The sequence below is a fragment of the Leucoraja erinacea genome, chromosome 5 (genome assembly GCF_028641065.1).
Source record: "Leucoraja erinacea ecotype New England chromosome 5, Leri_hhj_1, whole genome shotgun sequence".
Classification (NCBI taxonomy): Eukaryota; Metazoa; Chordata; class Chondrichthyes; order Rajiformes; family Rajidae; genus Leucoraja; species Leucoraja erinaceus.
This window is the reverse complement of record NC_073381.1, coordinates 84,692,329-84,718,289: the sequence shown is the minus strand read 5'-3', so window position 1 is coordinate 84,718,289 and position 25,961 is coordinate 84,692,329. Positions and strand designations below refer to the sequence as shown.

The 25,961-nt window shown below is 41.6% G+C and overlaps 1 protein-coding gene across 1 annotated transcript in view; it reads left to right on the top strand.

The window, feature by feature from the left end:
* LOC129697508 (dynein axonemal heavy chain 8-like) overlaps nt 1–25,961 on the top strand; it is a 641,267-nt gene that overhangs the window by 538,138 nt on the left and 77,168 nt on the right. Inside the window, 5 exon segments of the mRNA XM_055636144.1 lie at nt 1,615–1,718; nt 5,416–5,592; nt 8,322–8,489; nt 23,147–23,362; nt 24,955–25,092. Of these exon segments, the coding sequence (XP_055492119.1) occupies nt 1,615–1,718; nt 5,416–5,592; nt 8,322–8,489; nt 23,147–23,362; nt 24,955–25,092 (803 nt within the window).

The window sequence follows — 25,961 nt, the reverse complement described above, 5'->3', positions numbered from 1 at the left end:
AATGTATGTACTCGGGGCTCTCCTGACATTTTTCAACATGTTGAAAAATCTTCACGAGTCTTCCCGAGCTTACCACATTTCCCGAGTACCTGCCATTAGCGTTACGAGCCGTTAAGGGACATCCCCGAGCTCTGACGTACCCGCTATGTACATTCTACGTGCTTCGACGAGTTTGATTTATTTTTGTTTAACTCGGGAGAACTCTTGAATGAACTTGTACAGTGGGACAGGGCTTTAAGTGATAAGCTCACAAATTATAGGAGCAGAATTAGGCCATTCAGCCCATCAAATCTACTCCGCCATTCAATCATGACTGATATATCTTTCTCTCTCAACCCCATTCTCCTGCCTTCTCCCCATAACCCCAGAGACCCTTATGAATCAAGAGTCTGGCAATCTGCACCTTAAAAATACCCAATGACTCCACAGCTGTCTGTGGCAATTAATTCCACAGATTCATCCCCCTCTAACTGAAGAAATTGCTCCTCATCTTCTTGTTAAAGGTACATCCTTTTATTGTGAGCCTATGGCCCCCAATACTCCAGTTGCTGCCTGACCAGTACCTTATAAATCCCTGTCTTTTATATTATTTTCTATTATAGTCCTCTCTAAATAAATGCTCACATTTGTGCATTGCTCATGCCTAGGTTTTCTGCTCCATGAAAACTAAGGTCAGGGAACAGTTCCCATTATTCCTCTTCACTCCCAAAACCTCCAATAAAGCTGCAGAAGAACTTTATGTTCACGCTCCCACCTTTATTTGTTGTGCAAGTCTTTGCAAGCCTGCAGCCATATCCCTCTTCTTCTCCTAACCATAAAGAGGCGATGACTATCTGAATAGTGAAATGGATACCACATTCAATTTTCTAGCCTGATACTACAAACCTATCCAAAAATGCATTCTAGTTCAAATAGCTATCAATCCTATCCTTGATTTTATTTGATGACTCAGGACTCGTGCAAAACGGAGAGGTTGGACAAGCTCTGAGTTTATTCCTTGGACCACAGGAGGTTGAGGGGATGATCTTACAAAGGTGTATAAAATCATGTGGGGAATAGATAGGGTGAATGCACAGAGTCTTTTCCCCAGGGTAGTGGAATCAAGAACTAGAGAACATAAGTTTAAGGTGAGAGGGGACAAATTTAAAGATAATCTGAGGGGCAACTTTTTCACACGGATATCTGGGACAAGCTGCCAGTTGAAATAATTGAGATAGATACAATAATAAAATTAAAAATACATTTGGACAGGTACATGGATAGGAAAGGTTTAAAGCGATGTAGGTAAGTGGAGGATAAATGGGACTAGCTTAGATGGGGTATCTTGGTCAGCACAGTGAGTTGGGCTGTTGGGCTTGATTCTGTGTTATATGATCCTGCGACTACATGTAGACACATTATTGCTGAAACCATTCAGCGGGTCAGGCAGCATCTATCGAAAAACAGACGGTTAACATTTCAGCTCAGAAATTCATCAGCCAGATGAAAGTTCTTAAATCAGAAGTTTATTTTCTCTTTCACAGATGCTGCCTGAACTGCTGAGTGTTTTCACTATTTGGTTTTTACTTTACATTTCCAGCAAAAGCAAATTCTTTAATTTTTGCATTACTACAGGTCTCTCAAAGCTTCTAGAAGCAACTGAATCAGTGGCTCTTCTTGCTAAGCAACTAGCAGGGAAAGAAAAGGAGCTGGCAGTGGCATCTCATAATGCTGATAAGGTGTGTGCCAAATTCACATTTAAAAATAATCTGTAACTCAGTCATTGGCAGGTAAGTCAGATAAACTTAATGGAAAAAAGGTGTTGGATCCTGAAGTTAAAAAAAAATGTATGTTTTGAATTATACATCAGGTACAGTTATAGAGAGATATAGGCCAAAAGCGGGTACGCAGGACTAGTGTACAAAGAGTATCTTGGTCGGCATGGGCAAATTGAGTCAATGGGCCTGTTACCTTGCTCTATGTCTGTATGAATCTATAACTATTCAAATATGCTAGTTTCAGCCGTTCAGCAGTTTGTCCATTGATGCCCAAAATGTCATAGAGTAATTGTTTGACCGCAAGATACTACACAGAAATGGATCCTTCAGCCTACTGAAACCACATCGACAATCAAGCACCTTGTTTTACAGCAATAATAACCCAACCTATTTTCCTGCATTTTCCATATTCCCATCAATCTTGAGCAGCACAGTGGTGCAGCTAGTAGAGTCTTTGCTCACAGCACCAGAGGCCGGTTCAATCCTAACCCCTAGTGCTGTCCTCATGGAGTTCACCCTTGTGACCAAGTTGGTTTCCTCAGAATACTGCGATTTCCTCCCAAAGAAATGTGGGTAGCTTATTTGGCCACTATAAATTGATCTAGTGTGGAGATGAGTGATATATTTAGAGAGAGTTGATGAGAATGTGGGGAAAACAAAAAGTGGGATTAATACAGGTTTTGTGTAAATGGTGGTTGATTATTGGTGTGGATTCAATGGGCTGACAGGCATTATCTGTGACTCTATTTTCACCCCTTCCCCACAGTTTGATTTTACCAATCTACTAAGCGCTCAGAAATTTTCATTACCCATTAAGCAACCAATCTACACATTTTTTGGAAGTTTGAGAACACCAGAGCACATGGAGAAAACTAGAGGTCAAAATGTACCCGGGTCACTGGAGCTGTGAGGCAGCAGTTCCCATGGTTGCACAATTTCAGCTGGAGTCAGTGCTAGGGCTCAAGATTTTCTCAACCTCTATGAACTGAAAGGGAATAGGATGCAAAGAGGATTCAAACAAATGTAGACAAATTAATTGAGTGGGCAAGAACATGGCAGATGGATTGTAATGTGGAAGAATTTTAGGTTATTCTCTTAAGTGAACAAAATTGTTGGGGTGTGTGTGTGGGGTGGGGTGGGGGTGGGGGGTTAGGGGGGGGGAAACTTTTTTAAATCTCTCCCTGCACTGGACACCCGACCTTTTCTCGTCGGGTTTCCGTTGTCGTTGGGGCCGCAACGAGGAGCGGCCTCCAACAGGAAGAAGCCGGGGACTCTGGTGCTACGACTCACCGTCGCCGTCGCGGGGCTGGCCGAGTCCGGAGCGGGTGGAGCGGTGGAGGAGCGCTGCTGCTGCTGCTGCTGCTGCTACCGGAGAGTCGGAGGCTCCAACGGCAGGTCTGTGGACGGCGGCACCGGGAGCCCGCGGGTCCCTGGAGGGAGACCGCTTTTCAGGGCTCTCGCAACGGCGACTTCCCCCGCCCGAGTTGTGGGGTTGAAGAGCTCCTGGAGCGGGGCCTAACATCACTGCCCCGCGCGGCTTGGAATGGCCGCGGGACTCTGCAAGCACACGCCGGGGGCTCTAACAGCAAGACCCGGTGTGCGACCTCGCACCACCCGGCGTGGCTTTAATGGCCGTGGGACAATTGCCATCGCCAGCCGGGGGCTTTGACTTTGACTCTGACATCGGGGGGGGGAGAGTGCAGTGGAGAGATAAGTTTATTAGGCCTTCCATCACAGCGATGTGATGGATGTTTATGTAAATTATGTTGTGTCTTGGGTCTATGTGTTTGTAATGTATGGCTGCAGAAACGGCATTTCGTTTGGACCTCAAGGGGTCCAAATGACAATTAAATGTATCTTGTATCTTGTATAGAAAAGCACAGGACTATTTTAAATACTGATGAATTGGGAAATGTTGATGTTCAAAAGGACTTGGGTATCCTCGTGCACAAATGTCTGCGCAGGTTCTTTGGACATGGTCAGGGACTCCATCTGGACCAGTTCTTTTCCATGGGCTCACTCGCAAGAAGGCGTAAAAATCATTGATATTGGTTTTGGATGAGAAGGGAATGGAGGGTTATGGTACGAGTGCAGGCAGGTGGGACTAAGGGGAAAAAAATTTGTTCGGCATGGACTTGTAGGGCCGAGATGGCCTGTTTCCGTGCTGTAATTGTTATATGGTTATATGGTTTTGGTATTGACATTACCATAATGTGTATCAAGATACAGTGGAAAGTTTAATTTTGCTTGCTAATCAGACAGGTCATGTACACAAGTACAACTGGTTTTGCAAAAAGAGAAAATAAACAGTGCAGAATATAATGTTACGGCCACATAAAGTGTAGATTTAAAAAAAGTACAAGGGCCAGAACAAGGTAGAGAGGAAGATCAGGAAAACATCTTAGCATATAAGAGAGGTCCATTGAACAGTCTAATAACCACGCTGGAAGAAGGTGTTTTGGAATCTGACGGTGTGTGCTTTTCAGCTTTCCTACCGTTATGGAAAGTCCTGATAAAATACATGTGAAGTGTCGTGAGCAGTTCTGGATACCATAGATTAGGAAGGATGGATTTACCAAAATGAAATCTGATTTTAAGAGGTTTTAGAGGCACTGATAGGATAAACAAAATGAAAATACTCTACTGATTGAAAAGAGTATTGGACTAGAAGGCATGGGCTAATAAATTTGATCCAGGTAGCGGATTATATTTTTATGATGCATGTGTCATTGACACAGCTATTAAAACTTATTGTGATAGAATAAATGTCTCAGTTCCATGAAACGTCAGATCTATTTTTTGTAATTGAGTTAGGGTTTTCAGCCCATTTCTAGAATAGTTTGTTAAAGATGATCCATTGTTGCTAAACGGAGAGTGTATGGAAAATCTGTATGATGTAAAGGCGTAAAGGGGCCTCCAAAAGCAGTTATTTTCTGCAGAAAATCAGAAAGGTATAATATGTTTGCATACAAGGATGATTACAAGAGGACAAATGGTTATAATAACAAACCTGTTGAGTAAAAAATTAGTATTGACTCATTAGTTGAAAAGAAAGTTTTCTTAGTATCCGATACTGTCTGAGGCAGAAGTCTCATCTCAAGAAGTACAATACCTACATATTTGTAGATTGATCAAGAAAATGCTTCTCTGTGATATGTAACCTTGGAATAAGAAGATATTGGTAAGTCTGCTTAGAATATATATCAATCACCACATGAGTTGCGATTCTTACATTGTCCTGAAACATTATATCTGCATAACTGCATAAATCCCTCAAATAAACCAGTAAGTAAACAAATTTGTGTCTCTCCCGATTATTACAAAATATGCTGACTGCCTGAACTCCCAGAACACAGGCCTTTTGGAAATGTGATTAGTAAGCACTTCCTTAGCAAAGCATAGAAGAAATGTTGGGAAGTTTCTTTCTGCTAGTAACAATTAGTAACAGTAAGTTAATTGTAAATTTTTAAACTTTGACAGGTGATAATCAAACACATTGAGAAAATAATGCCAAAATCTCTCATTGGATAGGCTGAAGGGTATCCTATTCTAATACCCTATCTAATAGCTTACCCTATCTAATAGCGTACTCTTGTTCTTATATCCTTATTTCAAAATGTCATTAACTGAATTATCATACCTTTGCGATATTCTGCAGGTGTTGGGAGAGGTGACTGTGAGTGCGCAGGCAGCAGAAAGCGTTAAAAATGAAGTCCTGGTAGTGAAAGATAAAGCCCAGAAGATTGTGGATGAAATAGCAGTGGAAAAAATCTTTGCTGAGGAAAAATTACTAGTTGCAAAGCCAGCACTAGAAGCTGCAGAAGCAGCTCTGAATGTGAGTATGTATTTCTATGAACTGATTTGTGGACTGTGAACTAAACTAAACTCAAATTTTGAGCGATAACAGAAATCCTCTTAAAAACCTTTGTTTACAAATAGAAATAAAGCAAATGCCCATGGGTATTCCCCGTTAAGATGTCACACATGCAAGTATTTATGAATACATAGCAATTTCTGTCTCATCAGAAATATTTTTTTCCATGATGCTCTTACTCTGCCTTGATATTTCAATGCCAACCCAGAGTAATTTGAAATAAAAGTAATTATTTAACTATAGTCCGGAAATATGAATAACAAAAGTTGAAAGCAGAGGGAATAACGCAGACAAAATAAAGCAGAGACAGACAAAGTGGGGCACCTTCCCCGTTAGCTGTGTCCCCTGTCAGAGATTCGAAGAAGACTGGTTTTGTGAAAGGGAGATCTTGCCTGACGAAACTGTTGGAATTCTTTGTGGAAATAAATAGCAGGACAGACAAAGGAGTGGATGGTGTTCATGTAGATTTTAAGAAAGCCTTTGATAAGGTGTCGCACGTGAGGCTTCTAAAGAAGATGAGAGCCCATGGTATCAAAGGGAAGATACTAGCATGGGTGGCAGAAGGCAAAGAGTGGGAATAAAGGGGGGCTTTTCTGGGTGGCTGCCAGTGAGTGGAATTCCGCAGCTGTCGATGCTGGGGCCACTACTCTTCACGTTGCATATTCATGATTTGGATGAGGTGATTGAAGGCTTTTTGGCCAAGTTTTGCAGACGATACGAAGATAGGTGGATGGGCAGATAATGTAGAGAAAACAGGGACTCTGCAGAAGGACATTGACAGGTTGGGAGAGTGGGCAGATAAGTGGCATTTGAATAAAGTGTGGAGACATGCATTTTGGTAGTAGGAATAAAGGAGTAGACTATTTTCTAAATGGGGAGATAATCTAGAAATTGGAAATTGGTAAAGGGACTTGGGAGTGCTGGTGCAGGTTTCCCAAAAAGTTAAATTGCAAGTCGAATCGGTAGTAAGGAAGGCAAACGCAATGCAACCAGTTATTTTGAAAGGACTAGAACAGGGATGTAATGCTGAGGTTCTTTAAGAGGCTGGTCAGACGCATTTGAAGTATTGTGAGCAATTTTGGGCCCTGTATCTGAGGAAGGATGTGCTGGCGCTGGAGAGGGTCCAGAGGAGGTTTACGAGAATGATCCCAGGAATGAGTGGGTTAACCTATGATGAGTGTTTGATGGCACTGGGCCTGTACTCACTGAAGTTTAAAAAGATGAGGGGGATGTCATTGAAACATACCAAATGGTGAAAAGCTGTAATAGAGTGGATATGGAGAGAATGTTTGGACTAGTCTAGGACCAGAGGTCATAGCCTCAGAATTAAAATGTGTTCCTTTAGGAAGGTAATGAGGAAGAATTTCTTTAGTCAGAGGGTAGTAAATCAGTGGAATTCATTGCCATAGAAGGCTGTGGAGGCCAGGTCAGTGGATATTTTTAAGGCAGAGATGGATAGATTCTTGATTAGTATGGGTATCATGGGGTTATGGGGAGAAATGGCATTAAGAGGAAAAGATAGATCTCCCATGATTGAATGGCGGAGTAGACTTGATCGGCCGAATGGCAGTATCGACCGATACTGCTGTACGGGAAATTCATTTCGTTGTCTCAAAGTGAGGCAACGACAATAAAATTTGAATACAAGAATTAATTCTACACCTATCACGTATGAACTGAGCCATTGGGACACATCCAAGACCATCCAATGCCACTGTGTGGTCACAACCTAACTCCGGGGAAGACTTCCTACACAGATCGGCCTCTTCTTAATGGACCCCAACATAATAATTTGTGACAAATGAAAAGGAAAAGGACATAGTCCAATCTCCATTAGATTTTAGTCTTTAAATTGAAATTGTTTTATTTGTCTTGTATTGTTAGTATTTGTCTAGTACTGTTATGTGCAATATTTTCTGTTTTACTCTTTGATTAAAAACGTTTACACAATACACTGGAGATTGGCAATGGAAGAAAAATGCAGACCCTGTTTTCTTGCTTAAATTCTTCCAAATTTCAAACCCATTGTGTTATGCAATGTCACTGACAAAGATCACTCAAATGTTTAAAATCCTTGAAGGTCAGGATTCATGTCCCTACAGACTAAACCCCGAGAAAACCCACCATAAGCCAAGATGCTTCTCTTAGTGTTAAAATATTTATTTTTGATACCTTTAAGATAAAGTAGTTTAATTTAGATTTGAACTGGACTACTGTGCATAGTCATGGAGTTATATAGCTATACAGCACAGAAACAAGCTATTGGCCCACCTTGTCCATGCCAATCAGGTTAGCATATAGTCCCATTTGCCTGCGTCCCATTTGGCCATAACCCTCTAAATCCTTATCTATTTATCTGTCCAAATGTCTTTTTAAAGTCATAATTGTATGGACTTTTGTAGCTTCCTCTGGCAGCTCATTCCCGATTTGGACTACCTTTCTGAGTGAAAAGGTTGCCTCCTCTTATATCTCTCTTCTCGCACCTTAAGTCTATGCCCTCTAATTTGAATACTCCATCCTAGGGGAGAAGATCAGCGAGTGTTCACTTTATCCATGCCCTTCATGATCTTGTACACATTAATAAAGTTACCCCTCAGTTCCCTATGCTCCAAGGAAAATGTGCAATGATGCAGTGTAAGACTGTTTACATTTATTTGATTCACATTATCAAATTATATATTTATTCACAGACTATCAAGCCAAATGACATTGCCACTGTACGTAAATTAGCCAAACCACCTCACCTGATAATGAGGATTCTCGATTGTGTCCTGGTTCTCTTCCAAAAGAAAATGGATACAGTTACCATGGATCCCGAGAGACCCAGTCTCAAGCCATCCTGGGGAGAGTCTTTGAAGGTATCTCAATTCATTTTAATACAGACACCTTTTCATATGAACAATAAGTAATGAAAGATGACTCCTGACAGTTTTCCATTCAGTGATGTTTTTGAATTGTGCTGTAAGACTACATATCCTGATTTTCAAAATTGGGAAGACCTTATTCTCAAATTTGTTGTCCAGGTAAGATCAGTTAACTGGATGATAATGCTTCATGCATTCTTATTTAATGCCGCCGTCTCCACTGCAGTGTCTCAAGGGCCTGTCTCACTTGGGTGACATTTGCGCGTCACGCAGGTGGCGCTCGAGGATTTAGAGAATCCCCAAATTCTGGGGCGCTGTGCGATACCGCCCGTCACTGCCTACGCTACCACGTCTCACCACGCGCCATGCACGCGTAATGCACGCGTCACGGAAATATTCCAGTTCCGATGCGCAAACAGAGGTAGATGATACACAAGGGGCATATGGCAATATGGCCGATGGCGTCCGCGGGCTTGGAATGGACTTTGGTCACTCGCGTTTTCTCTGAATCGGAGATAGAGACGGCGAGAAACCGAAGGGAAGAGTCGGGGCTCGAGCAGAGGGAAGTGGGAGCTGGTTGGAAACTGGCAGTGAGGGAGATGAAGCGTTAAAGCGGTGAACGAGAGCAGGAAGCACCACCAATACAGACATGATGTACCTGAGAGAGAGGTGAGGGAAGGGTCTGGTGGCGGCTGTAATAAGGAATAATCTACGTATTCTACAAGGACTCCGGAGAGAGACAGAGCCTGAACAAGCTCCCACCTGGACCCGAGAATTCGGTTTAAACCCATTTTTCCAAAGATCCGTTCCGTAGAAAGCGAATCTATTGTGTGGAGAGCAAATGCTGCAAACATGCAACAAATTCTCGGAGTCGTCGGACTTTAGGACCCGGGGAGCCCGGAGCTCAGAGCTTGCTGCAGTCCGGATAAAATCTCATGGCGGGCCGGATGTGGCCCACGGACCATAGTTTGGAGACCCCTGGTGTAGTAGATTCACGAGATGCTGCCCAAAATAGAGCACATCAGTTCTGAAATGAGCGTGTATAGGCTGAGTCTGTTTGCCTTGAAGTGGAGGAAGCTGGGAGCATCCTACATTATATGGGGCATTTGTCCTTGTATATAAATGACTTGGATAAGCAAGTTTGATATATGATCTGTGATATATGATCTGATTATTAAGTTTGCAAATTACACGAAAACGAAGGTTGAATAAGATTACAGTGGAAAGTTGAGCAGAGTGGTGACAGATGGAATTTAATCCAGACAAGTCGAGTCAAGGTGTTTTATTGCCATATGCCCCAGATAGAACAATGAAATTCTTACTTGCTGCAGCGCAACAGAACATGCAAACGTAGTATGATTTGACAAATGAGAGAGAGAAATGAAAAGCTCAGTGTGTGTGTATATACATACACACATACTCACAACATACCCATTATATATATATATATATATATATAATTCTTCAGTGACTATCTACTTTGGTGTCCCACTACTTTGATGCTGTATATAAGGAAAATCTATAATTCTATCCCATTTCTTCTTTTTCTATATTGTTAATAAACATTACCCTCATCAATAATAATTAAACCCTAAATGAATAAAGTGTTATTTTTAATATTTTTTCCTGATGTTCGATGCCCCCCCACCCCAGAAAACCGCATGTCCTGAAGGTTACTTGTGAAATTTCATGTCTCCATATATATATATATTTAAAGTGGGGTCTATTTGAAATGAAAATACATTTAAACGGCAGGTATTAATAATTAAAATATTTATCAGCCTTTAAAAAAATCCTCTATTCTTGATAGTGTGAGATTCAAAAAATCACAAATGCTCTTGAGACAAATTCAGACAAAGAAGTGTTTTTATTAATTTCATATTCTGCAGAATAGGTGTCTCTCCTCTGATGTCCCCTGGAGGCACAAAGAAAATGGAGATGCTTTCTATCTTTATACCCTTCTTCACTGTGGTCACTACCTCAGGTCTCCCCATCGAGTTTCGTCCAATCATAACATAAAGCCCACATTCACACGAGAAAGTCCAGGAATGTCTCGGACCATTTCCTGACGTCAAGACTCCCAAGGCCTTCTGCTGAAGTTGTTATCTGTTTGCTACTTTTTATCTAGAATTTCTCTCTGTTCTGTATATTGTTACTTTATTCTACTAGCAGTCTGGCTTCTGCGGATAAGCTCATTTCTTTCTAAGTTATATTTTTCAGAGTTCTAGTATAATTCAATCATCCCTATTAACCCTTCTCTCACAATCCACCATTTTTCTGTTTGCTACGCATCTTTTGAATTATACTATATCTTCCTTTTCTAGTGCTAGCAGCAGATTCTTCGCCTCCCTATCCTCCTCTCGCTAGTCATACTGTGTTCTGAAGGCCAGCGCAGGGAATAATACAACATCCGAATAGGCACAAAGTCAATGGTTCCTTCCCTTCACGCACAGTCCACGGGCTGATATTGTCTGGTGGGGCCTCCACAGGACCCTTAAATCGGCTTGCGTGTGTCCACCCTTTTTTTTTTGTTCGTACTGCTGTCTCGGTGATTTAATAACACAAGGTAGGGTCCAGTCCACTTTGGTTGCAGCTTTTCTTCTTTCCATGATTTTACAAGATCCCAGTTCTCTGCTTTCACAGAATGGATTGGCAAGTCGAGATGGGGACTCTGTGCCAACAGCTCCTTGGTTTTTAATTCTGTAATAGAATGAGATACTGCCAGTAAACAGTTCCTTAAGAAAACATCATTACCATGGTGGGTATTCCTTCTCTCTTTCCCAAATAATAAAAACCTAACTTGTTCAACCTTTCTCTGTATCTTAGTTGCTGAAACCCAGTCAACATTCTAATTGATCTCCTCTGTACTCTCTATTTTAACCTTTTTCCTATAATTATGCCTACCAAAATTATGCACCATACTCCACAATTGACCTCACCAATACCTTGTACAATTTAACATTACAACCCAACTTCTATACACAATGCTCTGATTTATAAAGGCCAACACACCAAAATCTTTCTTTACCATCCTTTCTACACGAGATTCCACCTTCAGGGAATTATACACAGTTGTTCCTAGATCCCTCTGTTCAACTTCATTCCTCAATTCACAATCATTTACCATGTAAGTCTAATTTGAATTTGTCCTGCCAAGTTGTATCACCTCACACTTATCAACATTAAATCCATCTGTCATGTTTCAACCCAGTCTTCCAAATGACTTAAATCTCTCTGTACATTTTTTTTAAATCTACTTAATTATTCACAACACCACGTATCTTAGTATCATCTACATACTTCTTAATCTATCTTACCACACCAACATCCATATTATTGATTCACATGACAAACAACAGTGGTCCCAACACACATCCCTGTGGTACCCCTCTAGTCATTGACCTCCAACCTGATAAACATCCATCCACCATTACTCTCTGACATTTCCCAACAGTCACTTTTAATCCATCTTGCTATTCCTTACTAACCACTTCTTAACCAACCTTATTTCCTTTATTGAACTTTGTCAAAGGCCTTACTGAAGTTCACCACTTTAACCTCATCAATTTTCCTAATAACCTCTTTTAAGAAAAATCAAGATTAGTCAAATGTCACAATCACAAATCCATGCTAATTCTTCCTAATCCTACCCCATTTATCCAAATTCCTATAATATTGTCTTTAGTATCCTTTCCATTATTTCCCACCACTGATGTCAAACAAGTTCTTGTTAAAACTCTACTCTTCTTTGTCCTCCTGTTCAATTACCTCAGGGCTATTGTCTATTCGTACCTGTGGGCCAGCCCTCATGTAATTATTGAAATCGTACTAGGTATCTCAACCTTCTAAACGAACATCGGTCGGTGATTTAGAAAACTCATACATACACCTTGTCTTCAGGTTTAAAGGGTCCTTCTTCCTGGTCCATCTCCGACAGCTTTTACTTTACCTGTTCATAAATAGACTTGTATATCATTATTAACTGTTTCATATACTTTTTAAATTCTAATCGGTAACTGTTCCAAACTCGGTCCCTTGCAGGAACTTCTCCATTGTGTCACCTGCTGGTTAGTTTGCATGCAACATTTCTTCAGTGCCAATGGCAGAGCATTACACAAATCTTATTTATTTTAACCTTCAATGTTCCATTTATTCTTTTCATCAAATGAAAACAATCCGTTGTCAAAGCTGATTTCTGTAGGTTTACCAAACCTCTTAATTACCTTATTCAACATAAACGACACTACAGTGCTCATACCTAAATCGATTCAGACTTACCCTGGACATCTCTTCCAGATGCTGTTTCAGCTGCTTTGTCTGCATTTTAATTTAACTTCTTTGACATGTACTTTTTCCATTTCACCATACAATTTCAAAATTCCCAATCTAGTCTGAACTATATCCTACCTTTCCCAAGGTCATCATCTGCTGTCTTATATTCTGAAGTATTTCTCTCTCTTCACTTGTGGAACAAACCAACAAATTGTCCACATCAGCAAATACTTTCTAAGGGTATACCATATAACCATATATCGAACCTGCCACCACCACCTTCACTGGAAGCTCATTCCACACAGCTACCACTCTCTGAGTAAAGAAGTTCCCCCTCAACTTTCAACTCTGCCTTTCCCATCTAATTAAAAAAACCTACCTCATCCTGGCCTTTCTTGACATCCTTCCTTAAATCCCTTTCTCTCTCTTGGGGACCCCAGTCCTGTTAGGGCTTATAATCTCCAGATTAATTTCACTCCTGATAGGACTTTGAGGAAAAGTTCCCCAAGACATGTATTATTGGCATGTAATTCTCTGGCCCCGCTTGGTTCCCTCATAGGACTCACTTGTGTCAGTTCATCACTTATTTCAGTCTTTTCAACCAGGGGCTTTGTTCATTGACATTGACCGCAGAGACCAACTGTTTGCTGAATCGGGGGTTGGAAATAAATGACAATCCCACCACCTCCTTCAATTCTGCTTGACTTTAAGAAGAATGACTTCCACCACAATAGTTCATAATATAATGTCCACATGCCTTCTTTTTCTTGTTCATTTTCAACTCTCCACCTTTTCATTCCCCTTTGTTCCTTGGGGTTCACCTTAAGTGGGTAACATTTGCTGAGGGGCCTGCATACCCTCGGTCATGACGGCATCCAACCAGAAGATGGCGCTGTAGCCGGTAAGTTTGTGAGCGGCGGCCATGTTTGTAGTCTTTTGTCGGCCCGGTTGTAACAATTTACATCATCTTTATCTGACACTTAGTGGTTCCCACTACTTTTACCAATGGTGCCTTCAAATCTTTCATGGCCAATAATCGTCCCACATTCTCCTCCTCCAAAGCCCTAATCCATTTCCTTCTCCATCAGGGATATAGGGTGAGGCATTTTTATTTATTATTTATTTTTTTTTTTTTTTTTTTTTTTTTTTTTTAGCCCTCTCAGTTTATGGGTGCCCCAAGGGATAATCTGTCATCCTGTCGTCTCCTACTTCTGTTTCTCTCTCTCTTCTCTCTCTCTCTCTCTCTCTCTCTCTCTCTCTCTCTCTCTCTCTCTCTCTCTCTCTCTCTCTCTCTCTCTCTCTCTCTCTCTCTCTCTCTCTCTCTCTCTCTCTCTCTCTCTCTCTCTCTCTCTCTCTCTCTCTCTCTCTCTCTCTCTCTCTCTCTCTCTCTCTCTCTCTCTCTCTCTCTCTCTCTCTCTCTCTCTCTCTCTCTCTCTCTCTCTCTCTCTCTCTCTCTCTCTCTCTCTCTCTCTCTCTCTCTCTCTCTCCTCTCTCTCCTCTCTCTCTCTCTCTCTCTCTCTCTCTCTCTCTCTCTCTCTCTCTCTCTCTCTCTCTCTCTCTCTCTCTCTCTCTCTCTCTCTCTCTCTCTCTCTCTCCTCTCTCTCTCTCTCTCTCTCTCTCTCTCTCTCTCTCTCTCTCTCTCTCTCTCTCTCTCTCTCTCTCTCTCTCTCTCTCTCTCTTCTCTCTCTCTCTCTCTCTCTCTCTCTCTCTCTCTCTCTCTCTCTCTCTCTCTCTCTCTCTCTCTCTCTCTCTCTCTCTCTCTCTCTCTCTCTCTCTCTCTCTCTCTCTCTCTCTCTCTCTCTCTCTCTCTCCTCTCTCTCTCTCTCTCTCTCTCTCTCTCTCTCTCTCTCTCTCTCTCTCTCTCTCTCTCTCTCTCTCTCTCTCCTCTCTCTCTCCTCTCTCTCTCTCTCTTTCCTCTCTCTCTCTCTCTCTTTCCTCTCTCTCTCTCTCTCTTCTCTCTCTCGCTCCCCCCCCCCTCTCTCTCTCTCCCTCCCTCTCTCTCTCCCCCCTCTCCTCTCTCCCTCTCTCCTCTCTCTCTTTCCTCTCTCTTCTCTCTCTCTTTCCTCTCTCTTTCTGACTCATAGAAACATAGAAACATAGAAATTAGGTGCAGGAGTAGGCCATTCGGCCCTTCGAGCCTGCACCGCCATTCAATATGATCATGGCTGATCATCCAACAGTATCCTGTACCTGCCTTCTCTCCATACCCTCTGATCCCCTCAGCCACAAGGGCCACATCTAACTCCCTCTTAAATATAGCCAATGAACTGGCCTCAACTACCCTCTGTGGCAGAGAGTTCCAGAGATTCACCACTCTCTGTGTGAAAAAAAAAGTTCTTCTCATCTCGGTTTTAAAGGATTTCCCCCTTATCCTTAAGCTGTGACCCCTTGTCCTGGACTTCCCTAACATCGGGAACAATCTTCCTGCATTTAGCCTATCCAACCCCTTAAGAATTTTGTAAGTTTCTATAAGATCCCCTCTCAATCTCCTAAATTCTAGAGAGTATAAACCAAGTCTATCCAGTCTTTCTTCATAAGACAGTCCTGACATCCCAGGAATCAGTCTGGTGAACCGTCTGTATCTCTGTGCCTGGCTCTCTCTCTCTCTCTCTGTCTGTATCTCTGTGTCTCGGTGTCTGTATCTCTCTCTCTCTCTGTTTCTCAACTTGAATGTCTACCATAAAACAACAAACCATAAAAGCTGGTCATGTTTCATCAATTAACTTATTTCCAATTATTTCAATCCATATTCACCATTATTTTAAATGTCCAATTCCTAGCACTAGTAACAATTTTCCAAATTAACTTTACTGACAAGAAATCTAAAAGAACATCAAGAAACGATTAAAAGAAAATCAAAAGCTGATTTTTACAACTTCCCTTTTTCAGGTTACGAGGATACAAAGAGTTAATTTTACAGCTTGTTCGCAATCCAATTTGAACTACAGTGGAAATACTCGCTCCCGCCACTGTGTTCAATTTTACAACTTGCTCATTCCAACCTTTCATCTTACAACCATTCGTTCCAAACCGGTTTTTACATACAAATCACATTCGTTCCATTCTTACTTCAAATAGATTATTCATTTTATATTTTCTCCCTGTCCTGCACTGTTGTCCCTGGCCTTTGCCGTCTTCTTATCTGCTAATTTCGGGAGTAACTCCCTCATCATCCTGCTCTCTCTGTTCCTTATTTGCTGTTTTTCTACTGCCTGCAACATAATCTTTACTACTTGTTTTTCACTTCTGTGAAAAGGAATTGATCTAACTGTTCTTGTCAGACCTAAAGAATCTTCAAGGAGGCTATTTAACAAACCCCCTTCCCCCTCAGGGTCCTCTCCTAGGTACCTCCCTCCCTCGGGGGTCTAATTTCAACCGAACTTATCTTCCCCTTCTGCCCTTTGACTCCCCGTCCTGTTGGCCGGGTGATTTTCGTCCACCCCGGCCCCTGTCTCTCTTTCCTTTGGGTATTTTGGCCCCCTCCGGCTCTGCATTTGTCCCAACGGACTATACCTTATCATGTTGGCTTCTCCAACCCCTGGGTATTTCCTGCCCTCCAGGGTCCAGCATTTGCCCCAACGGACTATTGGGCAGAATGCGGGGATTTGGCCCACAGCCTTTTCCCCTCCCTTTTTCTAAACACCGTGTTTAATTACCTTATTTATCATCATCATATTCTTAATACCATGTTCATCATATTCTCAATACAGTGTTCATCATACCTGCCTTGCCCGTACAAGGTCTTTCCACAATCGCCCAGGAAGTACTTTATTAGTCATTGTTCCTACCTGGGTTCTGTGCACAGAAATTGCTCGATTGATTTTTCACGATTTCCAACTACTCCCACTTCTCTGCCGCGTCTCTGTGTGGTCCGGATACTACTGCTTAAACAGCTGATGGCAAGCAAGGAGTCTGAGACTGCTGAACTCAGCAAGGTGCACCTTCCCATTGTCCGTCTACTCCCGTCAGCTGTCTAGAGTATTGGATCCCGGAACGAGCCCCCAAGTTGTGAGATTCAAAAATCACAAATGCTCTTGAGACAAATTCAGACAAAGAAGTGTTTTTATTAATTTCATATTCTGCAGAATAGGTGTCTCTCCTCTGATGTCCCCTGGAGGCACAAAGAAAATGGAGATGCTTTCTATCTTTATACCCTTCTTCACTGTGGTCACTACCTCAGGTCTCCCCATCGAGTTTCGTCCAATCATAACATAAAGCCCACATTCACACGAGAAAGTCCAGGAATGTCTCGGACCATTTCCTGACGTCAAGACTCCCAAGGCCTTCTGCTGAAGTTGTTATCTGTTTGCTACTTTTTATCTAGAATTTCTCTCTGTTCTGTATATTGTTACTTTATTCTACTAGCAGTCTGGCTTCTGCGGATAAGCTCATTTCTTTCTAAGTTATATTTTTTCAGAGTTCCAATCCTCTGGCTTCCTGCTCATCTTTGCTATGTTATACTTCTTCTCTTATTTTTATACTGCCCTTGAATTCCTTTGTCAGACACGGCCGCTCCTTACTCCCCTCTGAATCTTTCTTCCTCTTTGGAATGAACTGATCCTGCACCTACTGTATTATTCCCAGAAATACTTGCCATTGTTGTTCCACTGTCATCCCTGCTAGGATATCATTCCAAACTCTCTCTCTCTCATCTTAAACCGATGCACTCTGGTATATGAAAAATTTCCACACTGGGAAAAGAGACTACTGTCTGTGCCTCCCATGATTTTATATACTTTAATCTACCTTTTCTCTGCCAATATTTATGACTGGTTTATATCTAGCTGTATCCTTTGACAACTTTACTCACTATCCACTACTATGTCGATTTTTGTATTGTTTACAAACTAACTTATTAGCTAACTACATTGTTCCTACACAAGGAAATTTATCACAGCTTTACTAAACTCCATGTGTACAACATTCATAGACATACCCTCATTAATCGTCTTTGTCAAAATAGCAACCCGATGGCGCAACGGTAGTATTGCTGCCTTTACCGCGCATCTGCGCCGGAGACCCGGGTTCAATCCTGAGTGGGGTGGGCCCGGTGCGGACTCGGTGGGCCCAAGGGCCTTTTTCCGCACTGCATCTCCAAACTAAACTAAACAAACAGTTAAACAAGTACTTTGGTTCTATCTTCACTAAAGAAGACACAAATAATCTCCCAGGAATACTAGGGGACAAAGGATCTAGTGGGAGGGAGGAACTGAAGGGAGTCCACATTAGTCAGGAAATGGTGATAGGTAAACTGTTTGGACTGAAGGCAGATAAATCCCCAGGGCCTGATGGTCTGCATCCCAGAGTGCTCAAGGAAGTGGCTCTAGAAATCGTGGATGCATTGGTGACCATTTTCCAATGTTCTCTTGACTCTGGATCAGTTCCTGTGGACTGGAGGGTAGCCAATGTAACCACACTTTTTAAGAAAGGAGAGAGAAAATGTGGAATTTGTAGACCAGTTAGCCTTACATTGGTGTTAAAGAGGGAACTGCAGATGCTGGAGAATCGAAGGTTACACAGAAAAGCTGGAGAAACTCAGCGGGTGCAGCAGCATCTATGGAGCGAAGGAAATAGGCAACGTTTCGGGCCGAAACCCTTCTTCAGATTCTTCAGTCTGAAGAAGGGTTTCGGCCCGAAACGTTGCCTATTTCCTTCGCTCCATAGATGCTGCTGCACCCGCTGAGTTTCTCCAGCTTTTCTGTGTAACCAGCCTTACATTGGTCGTGGGGAAGATGCTTGAGTCGATTGTTAAAGATGTTTTGCAGCGCATTTGGAAAGCATTTACAGGATCGGTTAAAGTCAGCATAGATTTATGAAGGGGAAATCATGCTTGACTAATCTTCTGGAATTTTTTGAGGATGTAACAAGTAGAATGGATAAGGGAGAGCCAGTGGATGTGGTGTATCTGGACTTTCAAAAAGCCTTTGACAAGGTCCCACACAAGAGATTAGTGTGCAAAATTAGAGCACATGGTGGTAGGGTATTGACATGGATGGAAACTGGTTGGCAGACAGGAAGCAAAGAGTGGGAATTAATGGGACCTTTTCAGAATTGCAGGCAGTGACTGTTGGGGTGCTGCAAGGCTCGGTGCTGGGACCCCAGTTATTTACAATATATATCAACGATTTAGACGAGGGAATTAAATGTGGCATCTCCAAGTTTGCGGATGACACAAAGCTGGGTGGCAGTGCGAGCCTCGATGAGGATGCAGGATGACTTGGATAGGTTGGGTGAGTGGGCAGAAGCATGGCAGATGCAGTATAATGTGGATAAATGTGAGGTTATCCACTGAGGTGGAAAGGACAGGAAGGCAGATTATTATCTAAATGGTGTCAGATCAGGAAAAGGGGTGGTGCAACGAGACCTGGGTGTGCTTGTACATCAGTCACTGAAAGTAAGCATGCAGGTCCAGCTGGCAGCGAAGAAAGCTAATGGCATGTTGGCCTTCATTGCGAGAGGATTGGAGTTTCGGAGCAAGGAGGTCCTACTGCAGCTGTACTGCACCTGGTGAGACCGCACCTGGAATATTGTGTGCAATTTTGATCTCCTAATTTGAGGAAGGAAATTATTGCTATTGAGGGAGTGCAGCATACGTTCACCAGGTTAATTCCCGGGATGGCGGGACTGACATATTATGAAAGAATGGTTCGACTGGGCTTATATTCACTGGAATTTAGAAGATGAGAGGGGATCTTATGGAAACATTCTTAAAGGATTGGACAGGCTAGATGCAGGAAAAATGTTCCTGATGTTGGGGGAGTCCAGAACCAGGGGTCACAGCATAAGGGGTGGGCCATTTAGGACGGAGATGAGGAAAAACTTCTTCACCCAGAGAGTTGTGAATCTGTGGAGATCTCTGCCACAGAAGGCAGTGGAGGCCAATTCACTGGATGTTTTCAAGAGAGAGTTAGATATAGTTCTCAAGGCTAAAGGAATCAAGGGATATGGGGAAAAAGCAGGAACATGGTACTGATTTTAGATGATCAGCCATGATTATATTGAATGGCGGTGCTGGCTCGAAGGACCTAATGGCTTACTCCTGCACCTATTTTTCCATGTTATTTAACTCAATTGTTTGATAGACGTGATATCACTGCATACGTATGTTAAATTTTTATTGTGTTTTTGTGTGTGTTCTTTATCATTGTACCGCTGCTGACATATTAATTTCACTTGCACTTTATGTGCAATGTGACAAATAAACCGTATTGTATTGTACAGCCATGTTAACTATCCTTAAATAAATATGAGAGTATGAGAGTACTATAGGATGTGTAGTCAGAATCATTTTCCCAGGTCGAAGGAGTCTGGAACTAGAGGGCACAGGGTTAAATGAGAGGGGGGAAAAATTAAAGGCAATTTGAGGGGTAGGTTTTTCACAGAGATGGTGATGAATATCCATTGGAACCTAAGAGAGGAAGTGGTGAAGGCAGATACATTTAGGTTGAAAAGATGTTTGGACAGATATTTGGATGCCTTGGACATGGTGGGCTGAGGGAATTGTTTTGTGCTCTGACTCTGACTCCATTTCATCTTCTTCCTGGGATCCTTGCCACCACAGAAGCTTGTCTTCACCTAACTTGATTTATTCCATATGATATTAAATTGAAATCACTGGATATAGTGCAGACTATGGAACCAGATAACATCCTGATACTGAAGAATTGCATCCCAGAATCAAGTATACCACTAGTCAAGCTGTTACAATATAATTAATTGAAACATAATTTAATTAATTGAAATTAATTGTCATTCACACAATATTAAAAAATGCTCAAGTATGTCCTGCCCATAAAAAGAAGTACAATATCCAATCTGGCTAATTATTCCCCAAGCGGTCAACTTGCAATTAACAGCAAAGTGATGGAAGGTGTTGTCAATGGTGCCACAGGTAAACCCAAACTTGAAAGCAGGTTACTGGAATATACATCATCATAGCCTTGGTCCAAACATGCCCCAAAGAGTTGAATCACAGGGGGATATGAGATGATGGAGACTGTTCTCTATATGAATGAGCTAACAATAGTCTCAGCAAGCAACATGCATAGGTTCGATTCAGATTCCAAATAAAGCCTTTTGGCCCACCTTGTCCATGCCAAGCAAGTTAATGATCATCCATGCTTAAATGTAGTTGAATGCATACAGACATTGTCTGCTTCATTTTATGAGGAGTTGCAAATACAATTGATATTGTACAATCATCAGCAAACATATTCATATATGACCTTATGATGAAAGGAAGGTCATTGATTAAGCAATTGCAAATGTTGAGAACTAGGACAATTGCCCTGAGGAGTTCTTGTAATGATATCCTGGAGCTGTTCAGGGACTAAACTCCAACCATTACCCTCATTTGTGACTCTAACATTTGAAGTGTTTTTCCTTTGGCGCCCATTGATTGCAGTTTCTCTAGTGCTCCTTGATACCACACTAGGTCAAACGCTGATCAAGAAAATGGCCCACTATTAATTTCTCAAGTGATATTTGGAATGGATAATGAATGCTAGCCTTCATCCATGATGACCAACATCCATATCATGACGAAGGAATGTAAAGAGAAAACCAAAGCTGCCAGAGGCTAAAACTGGCTGGTTTATTTTGTTGAATATGAGCAGAACAAATTATTGGTGGATGGGTGTTCTTGCTGAAACTACAGTTAATGCACTCCATAACCTGGTTGGTTTGTGGAGAACAATTGAGGGGGAAATTCAACTTTGGTTGTTGGTGATGACTGCATACAAATGTATGCCTGCAAGCTTTACTTATATCAGTATGTTGTTTTCAATGATTTCACAACCTGGAACACGTTAATTAATTGTACAACAAAACATCTCTTTATATTGCCTTTGGTTAATTTTCACATTTTATATTTCCTCCTGAACAACTCATTAGCAAGGAGAGTGTTTCTATCTTCACATAAGTGAAGTCCCTCAATGCAGATATTGTTCTCGTAAAGTTTTCTGGGCCTTGAGGAAAACCTTGAAAATCCTTTCTACTGTGTAGTGCCTAGAATTGAACATGAAAGATGATTGAACCTACGTTTTATGAATATTTAGTAGAGCACGCATTTTTAACTTTTGTTCTCATAATAGATACGCCATTGCCTTTAATAAGTACGTTATTAATTTATCATTTAACATTAAAGACTGATGTATATCCACTCATAAGATTCTCTATACCTGTGACCTTTACAGTTGTATCATTTAGCTTATTTCCTCTTCCCCAAAAAATCATATTTCTCTTGTTAAATTCCAATTGTTGTGCATTTGCCCATTTTACAGTTTCGCTAGATGCTTTTGAAGTCTATCACTCACTATTTATCACATGACTGAGTTACATGTCATCTGCAAATTTTGAAATTATGAATTGTTGCCAAGTCACCATATCGAAAAGAGGTTATCCGAATACTGATTTCTGAAGAACATAATCTCATACTTCTCTATTACCTGCGAAGTAACTCTCCGCAATAGTATTTTCTTTTCTGTAGCCAATTTTGAAAATTGTGTAATTTTCCCGTTAATCCCAAGGCTTTTTATTTTATTAACGTTTCTAATGTTGCCGAAACGTTTAGGAAGTCTGCCTACACCAGGTTAATCATGCAATCTTCATCAATCTTATTTTCTCTATCAAAGAAATCTATCAAATTAGTAAAACATAATTTTCCTTTGAGAAACCTGGGCTGCTTTTCATTCATTAACCCAATACCTTTTCAAATTCCAGAAATATTGTCCTGTTATTGCTACTAAAGCTTTCCTCCCCGTAACCAGAGACTTATATGCTTCTGGTTCTTTATCAAATAATGAAAATGTTCTTTGAAAATATGTTAGCATATACAGTTACTGTATTTACTGCAAATATCCTTTACATTCAATTTTATATTTGAAATGCAGGTAACCATGATAGAGTGAGTGTCCGTTTGGGCTTTGGTATGGATTTATATTGGTATTTATATTTGGTATGGATTTTTATATTGCACAAGGTTCTCTTTTTTCATTAAAAAAATGAAAACATGTTTAGTTGAAAACAGACATATTTTACTGAACTCATCTTACTGTTAAAATCAACAAACATTTATATTCATCATTTTTAAAAGAGCATTAAATGATGTAAAATGTTGGGCCAATCGCATTATGAATCATTGATTCTTTACAAATAGAAAGGAATTGTTTTAAGTATTACAATGTTTTGGGAAAAAAGAATATTTTGCATGTGTCTTGTGCTGTTTTCAGGACTGCAACATTTAGGAACATAGATTACTAAACCTACCTTGCCAGGTTTGCTTGCTATGATTATTGCAATTGTTTGATACACCAGTCAATATTTTCTTAGGAAGACTTGATTTGAATCATAACAAGCAACTTTTCTCACTCCTTTTCCAGTTGCTGAGTGGTACTGGATTTCTGCAGGCCTTGCAGCAGTTCCCAAAGGACACAATCAATGACGAAACAGTGGAATTACTTTACCCATATTTCACAATGGATGATTATACATTTGAAAATGCTAAGAAAGTCTGTGGGAATGTTGCTGGTTTGTTATCCTGGACTCAGGCTATGGCTGCCTTTTTTAGCATCAATAAAGAGGTGCTGCCTTTAAAGGTAATTCTAAATCAGAAGATAAGAATACATATAAAGCTTTCACTGAATAAATTGATTAATGCACTAGACTGAGGTCAGGAAGAACAATTTGGAAAGGTGAGTTAAAATAGTTAATACTGTGAGCTCCTATAAATCTTGACAGACAAGAGTGCAAGTGTTTGACGAAATAGTTGCCAAGTCTATGCTTGGTGTTGCCAATGTACAGGAAGCTGTAATCGGGAGCACCAAATGGTGTAGGTAAGGTTTGAAGAGGTGCACATGAACCTCTGTTTCACCTGGAAGGGCTGCTGGGGTCCTTCGATTGAACTGAGAAAGTAAGTGTCAGAACAGGTGTAACATCTGCAGTTGCAGGGGGAAGTATCTAGAGAGGGGGTGAGTGAATTAAGGAAGTGTAGGGGGAGTGGTCTATGTAGAAAGCAGAAAGGGGTGGGGACGGGAAGCGGCAACTAGCGGAGGAAGCACATTGAAGGTTTAGGAAATCTCAGAGACTGTTGTATTGGATGCTGAAGTTGTTGGGGAGAAAGGTGAAGAGTACGGGAACCCATGCTTTGTTCCATCTGGGGGGAGGAACAGTGAGAGCTTAACTGCGCAACACAGAGGAGACTTGGGTGGGGGCTCCATTGACCACAGCAGTGAGGAAACCACATTTGCAGAAGAAAGAAGACATCTGCTTTCCACTCACCACTCCACCACTCACCCATAGGTCCCAATACAAGATGTCCTTGAGTGGAAAACTTCATTTTAGGATTAATGGCAGGGTGGGAGGAGATGTATTCAAGGTAACTCTGGGTGTCAGTGAGTTTGTAGTAGATGTCAGTACATAGTCTGTCCCCTGTAATGGAGCCAGATAGATCGAGAAAGTTGAGAGAGGTGTCAGAGATAGTCCAAGGGCTGAGTGGAAGTTAGTACTAAAGTTCATGAAATCTGCACAGGTGCAAGAGGCAGCCCCAATGTGGTCATCGATGTAGTGGAGAAAGTGAATGGTGTTGGAACGCATTTGCAGCCCAACAACAAAAAACCCCAACAAAATGTACCCAACAAAAAAACGGGTGTAGTTGGGATCCACAAGAGTGCCCATGGCTACATTAGACGTGAAGAAACTGAGCGGAGTCAAAAGAAACATTGCCGAGATTATGGACATGTTCTGCCAGGCGGAAAGTATTAGTAGAGGGGATATTATTGAGTCTCTGTTCAAGGAAGATCGGAGGGTCTTAAGGCCTTCTTGATGGGAAATGGAGGTGTAAAAGGACTGGGCATCCATGGGAAAAATGAGGTGTTGAGGACCCGGGAATTGAAAGTATTAAACTGTACTAAGTGTCTTGGATGTAGGTCAGAAGGGACTGGACAAAGGGAGACAAGAGAGAATTGAGTATTTGGAGAGTTCAGTATGCCAGGAACAGGCAGAAACAATGGATCTGCCCCAGTTTTGTCCACTCAAATTATCAATGTTTTTTTATGGATCAAATTGCAATAATACCCTTAGAAAATAACTTGGGGAATCTTGAATCGTTACTGACATCAATGAGATAATGCCTTTTAATACTAGAACCCTACTACTCAATTTCAGAACTGATCGACTTTCCTTATTTTAGGCAAATTTGGCAGTACAGGAAAACCGTCTCCAAGTTGCAAATAAGCAGTTAGGAATGGCTCAGGCCCAGCTGGATGATAAACAAGCCGAACTGGACACGGTGCAGGCAAAGTTTGATGCTGCTATGAAAGAGAAAATGGTGAGTCAAAATCTTAGATGGCATCTAGCTAATCAATAAATATCTATTTTTAAAGCAGACCAAGTGGGACCGGTTGGGTCCCGTCCTCTCAACGCGCGGTTGTGGGGGTTGGGGGAACGTCCTGCAGTGTCACAGAAATGTGAAAACATTCATGTTATTGTGCTGAACTCTTGCTAGTGTTGTAGGAGAAAGGTTAAGTATTCATTTAAATGCTTCTAAATCTACAGCAGAATCCATTTTGTAACTTCCAAATCTTTAAACTCTTTCACGAGGGCCCAGTCTTTGCAGACTGGAGTCAGGCTGTAAGTGGGTGTTCAGTGGTGATTGGAGAGGGGTGGGTGGGAAAGGGGCCAGTCTTTGCAGACGGGGGTTAGGCTGTAAGTAGGTGTGATGTGGTGATTGGGAGGAGTGAGTGGGAAGGGTCCTGTCCTTGCAGACTGGAGTCAAACTGTGAGTAGGTGCAAAGTGGTGATTGGGGAGGTGGTACCAGGGTTATGTTTCTGTTTATCGAACCTGCAGTGGAACTCGTTCAGGTCATTGGTCAGCTGATCATTGTCCAGGGACCAGCGGGTTTTCCTCTTATAGCTGGTGATTTTTTGCAAGCCCTTCCAAACTGAAGAAGAGCCATTAGGTGAGAACTTGCTCCCCAACTTCTCAGAGTATATTTCCTTGGCAGCTCTGATTCCTCTTCTCAGCTTGTACTTTGCCTGCCTATAGAGAACTGCAACACCGCTCCTGTAGGCCTCATCTTTAGACTGGCGGAGCTGTCTGAGGTCTGCAGTAAACCAAGGCTTTTTGTTGTTGAATCAAATGCGGGTCCTGGTGGGAATGCAACTGTCCTCACAAAAGCTGACATATGATGTCACAGT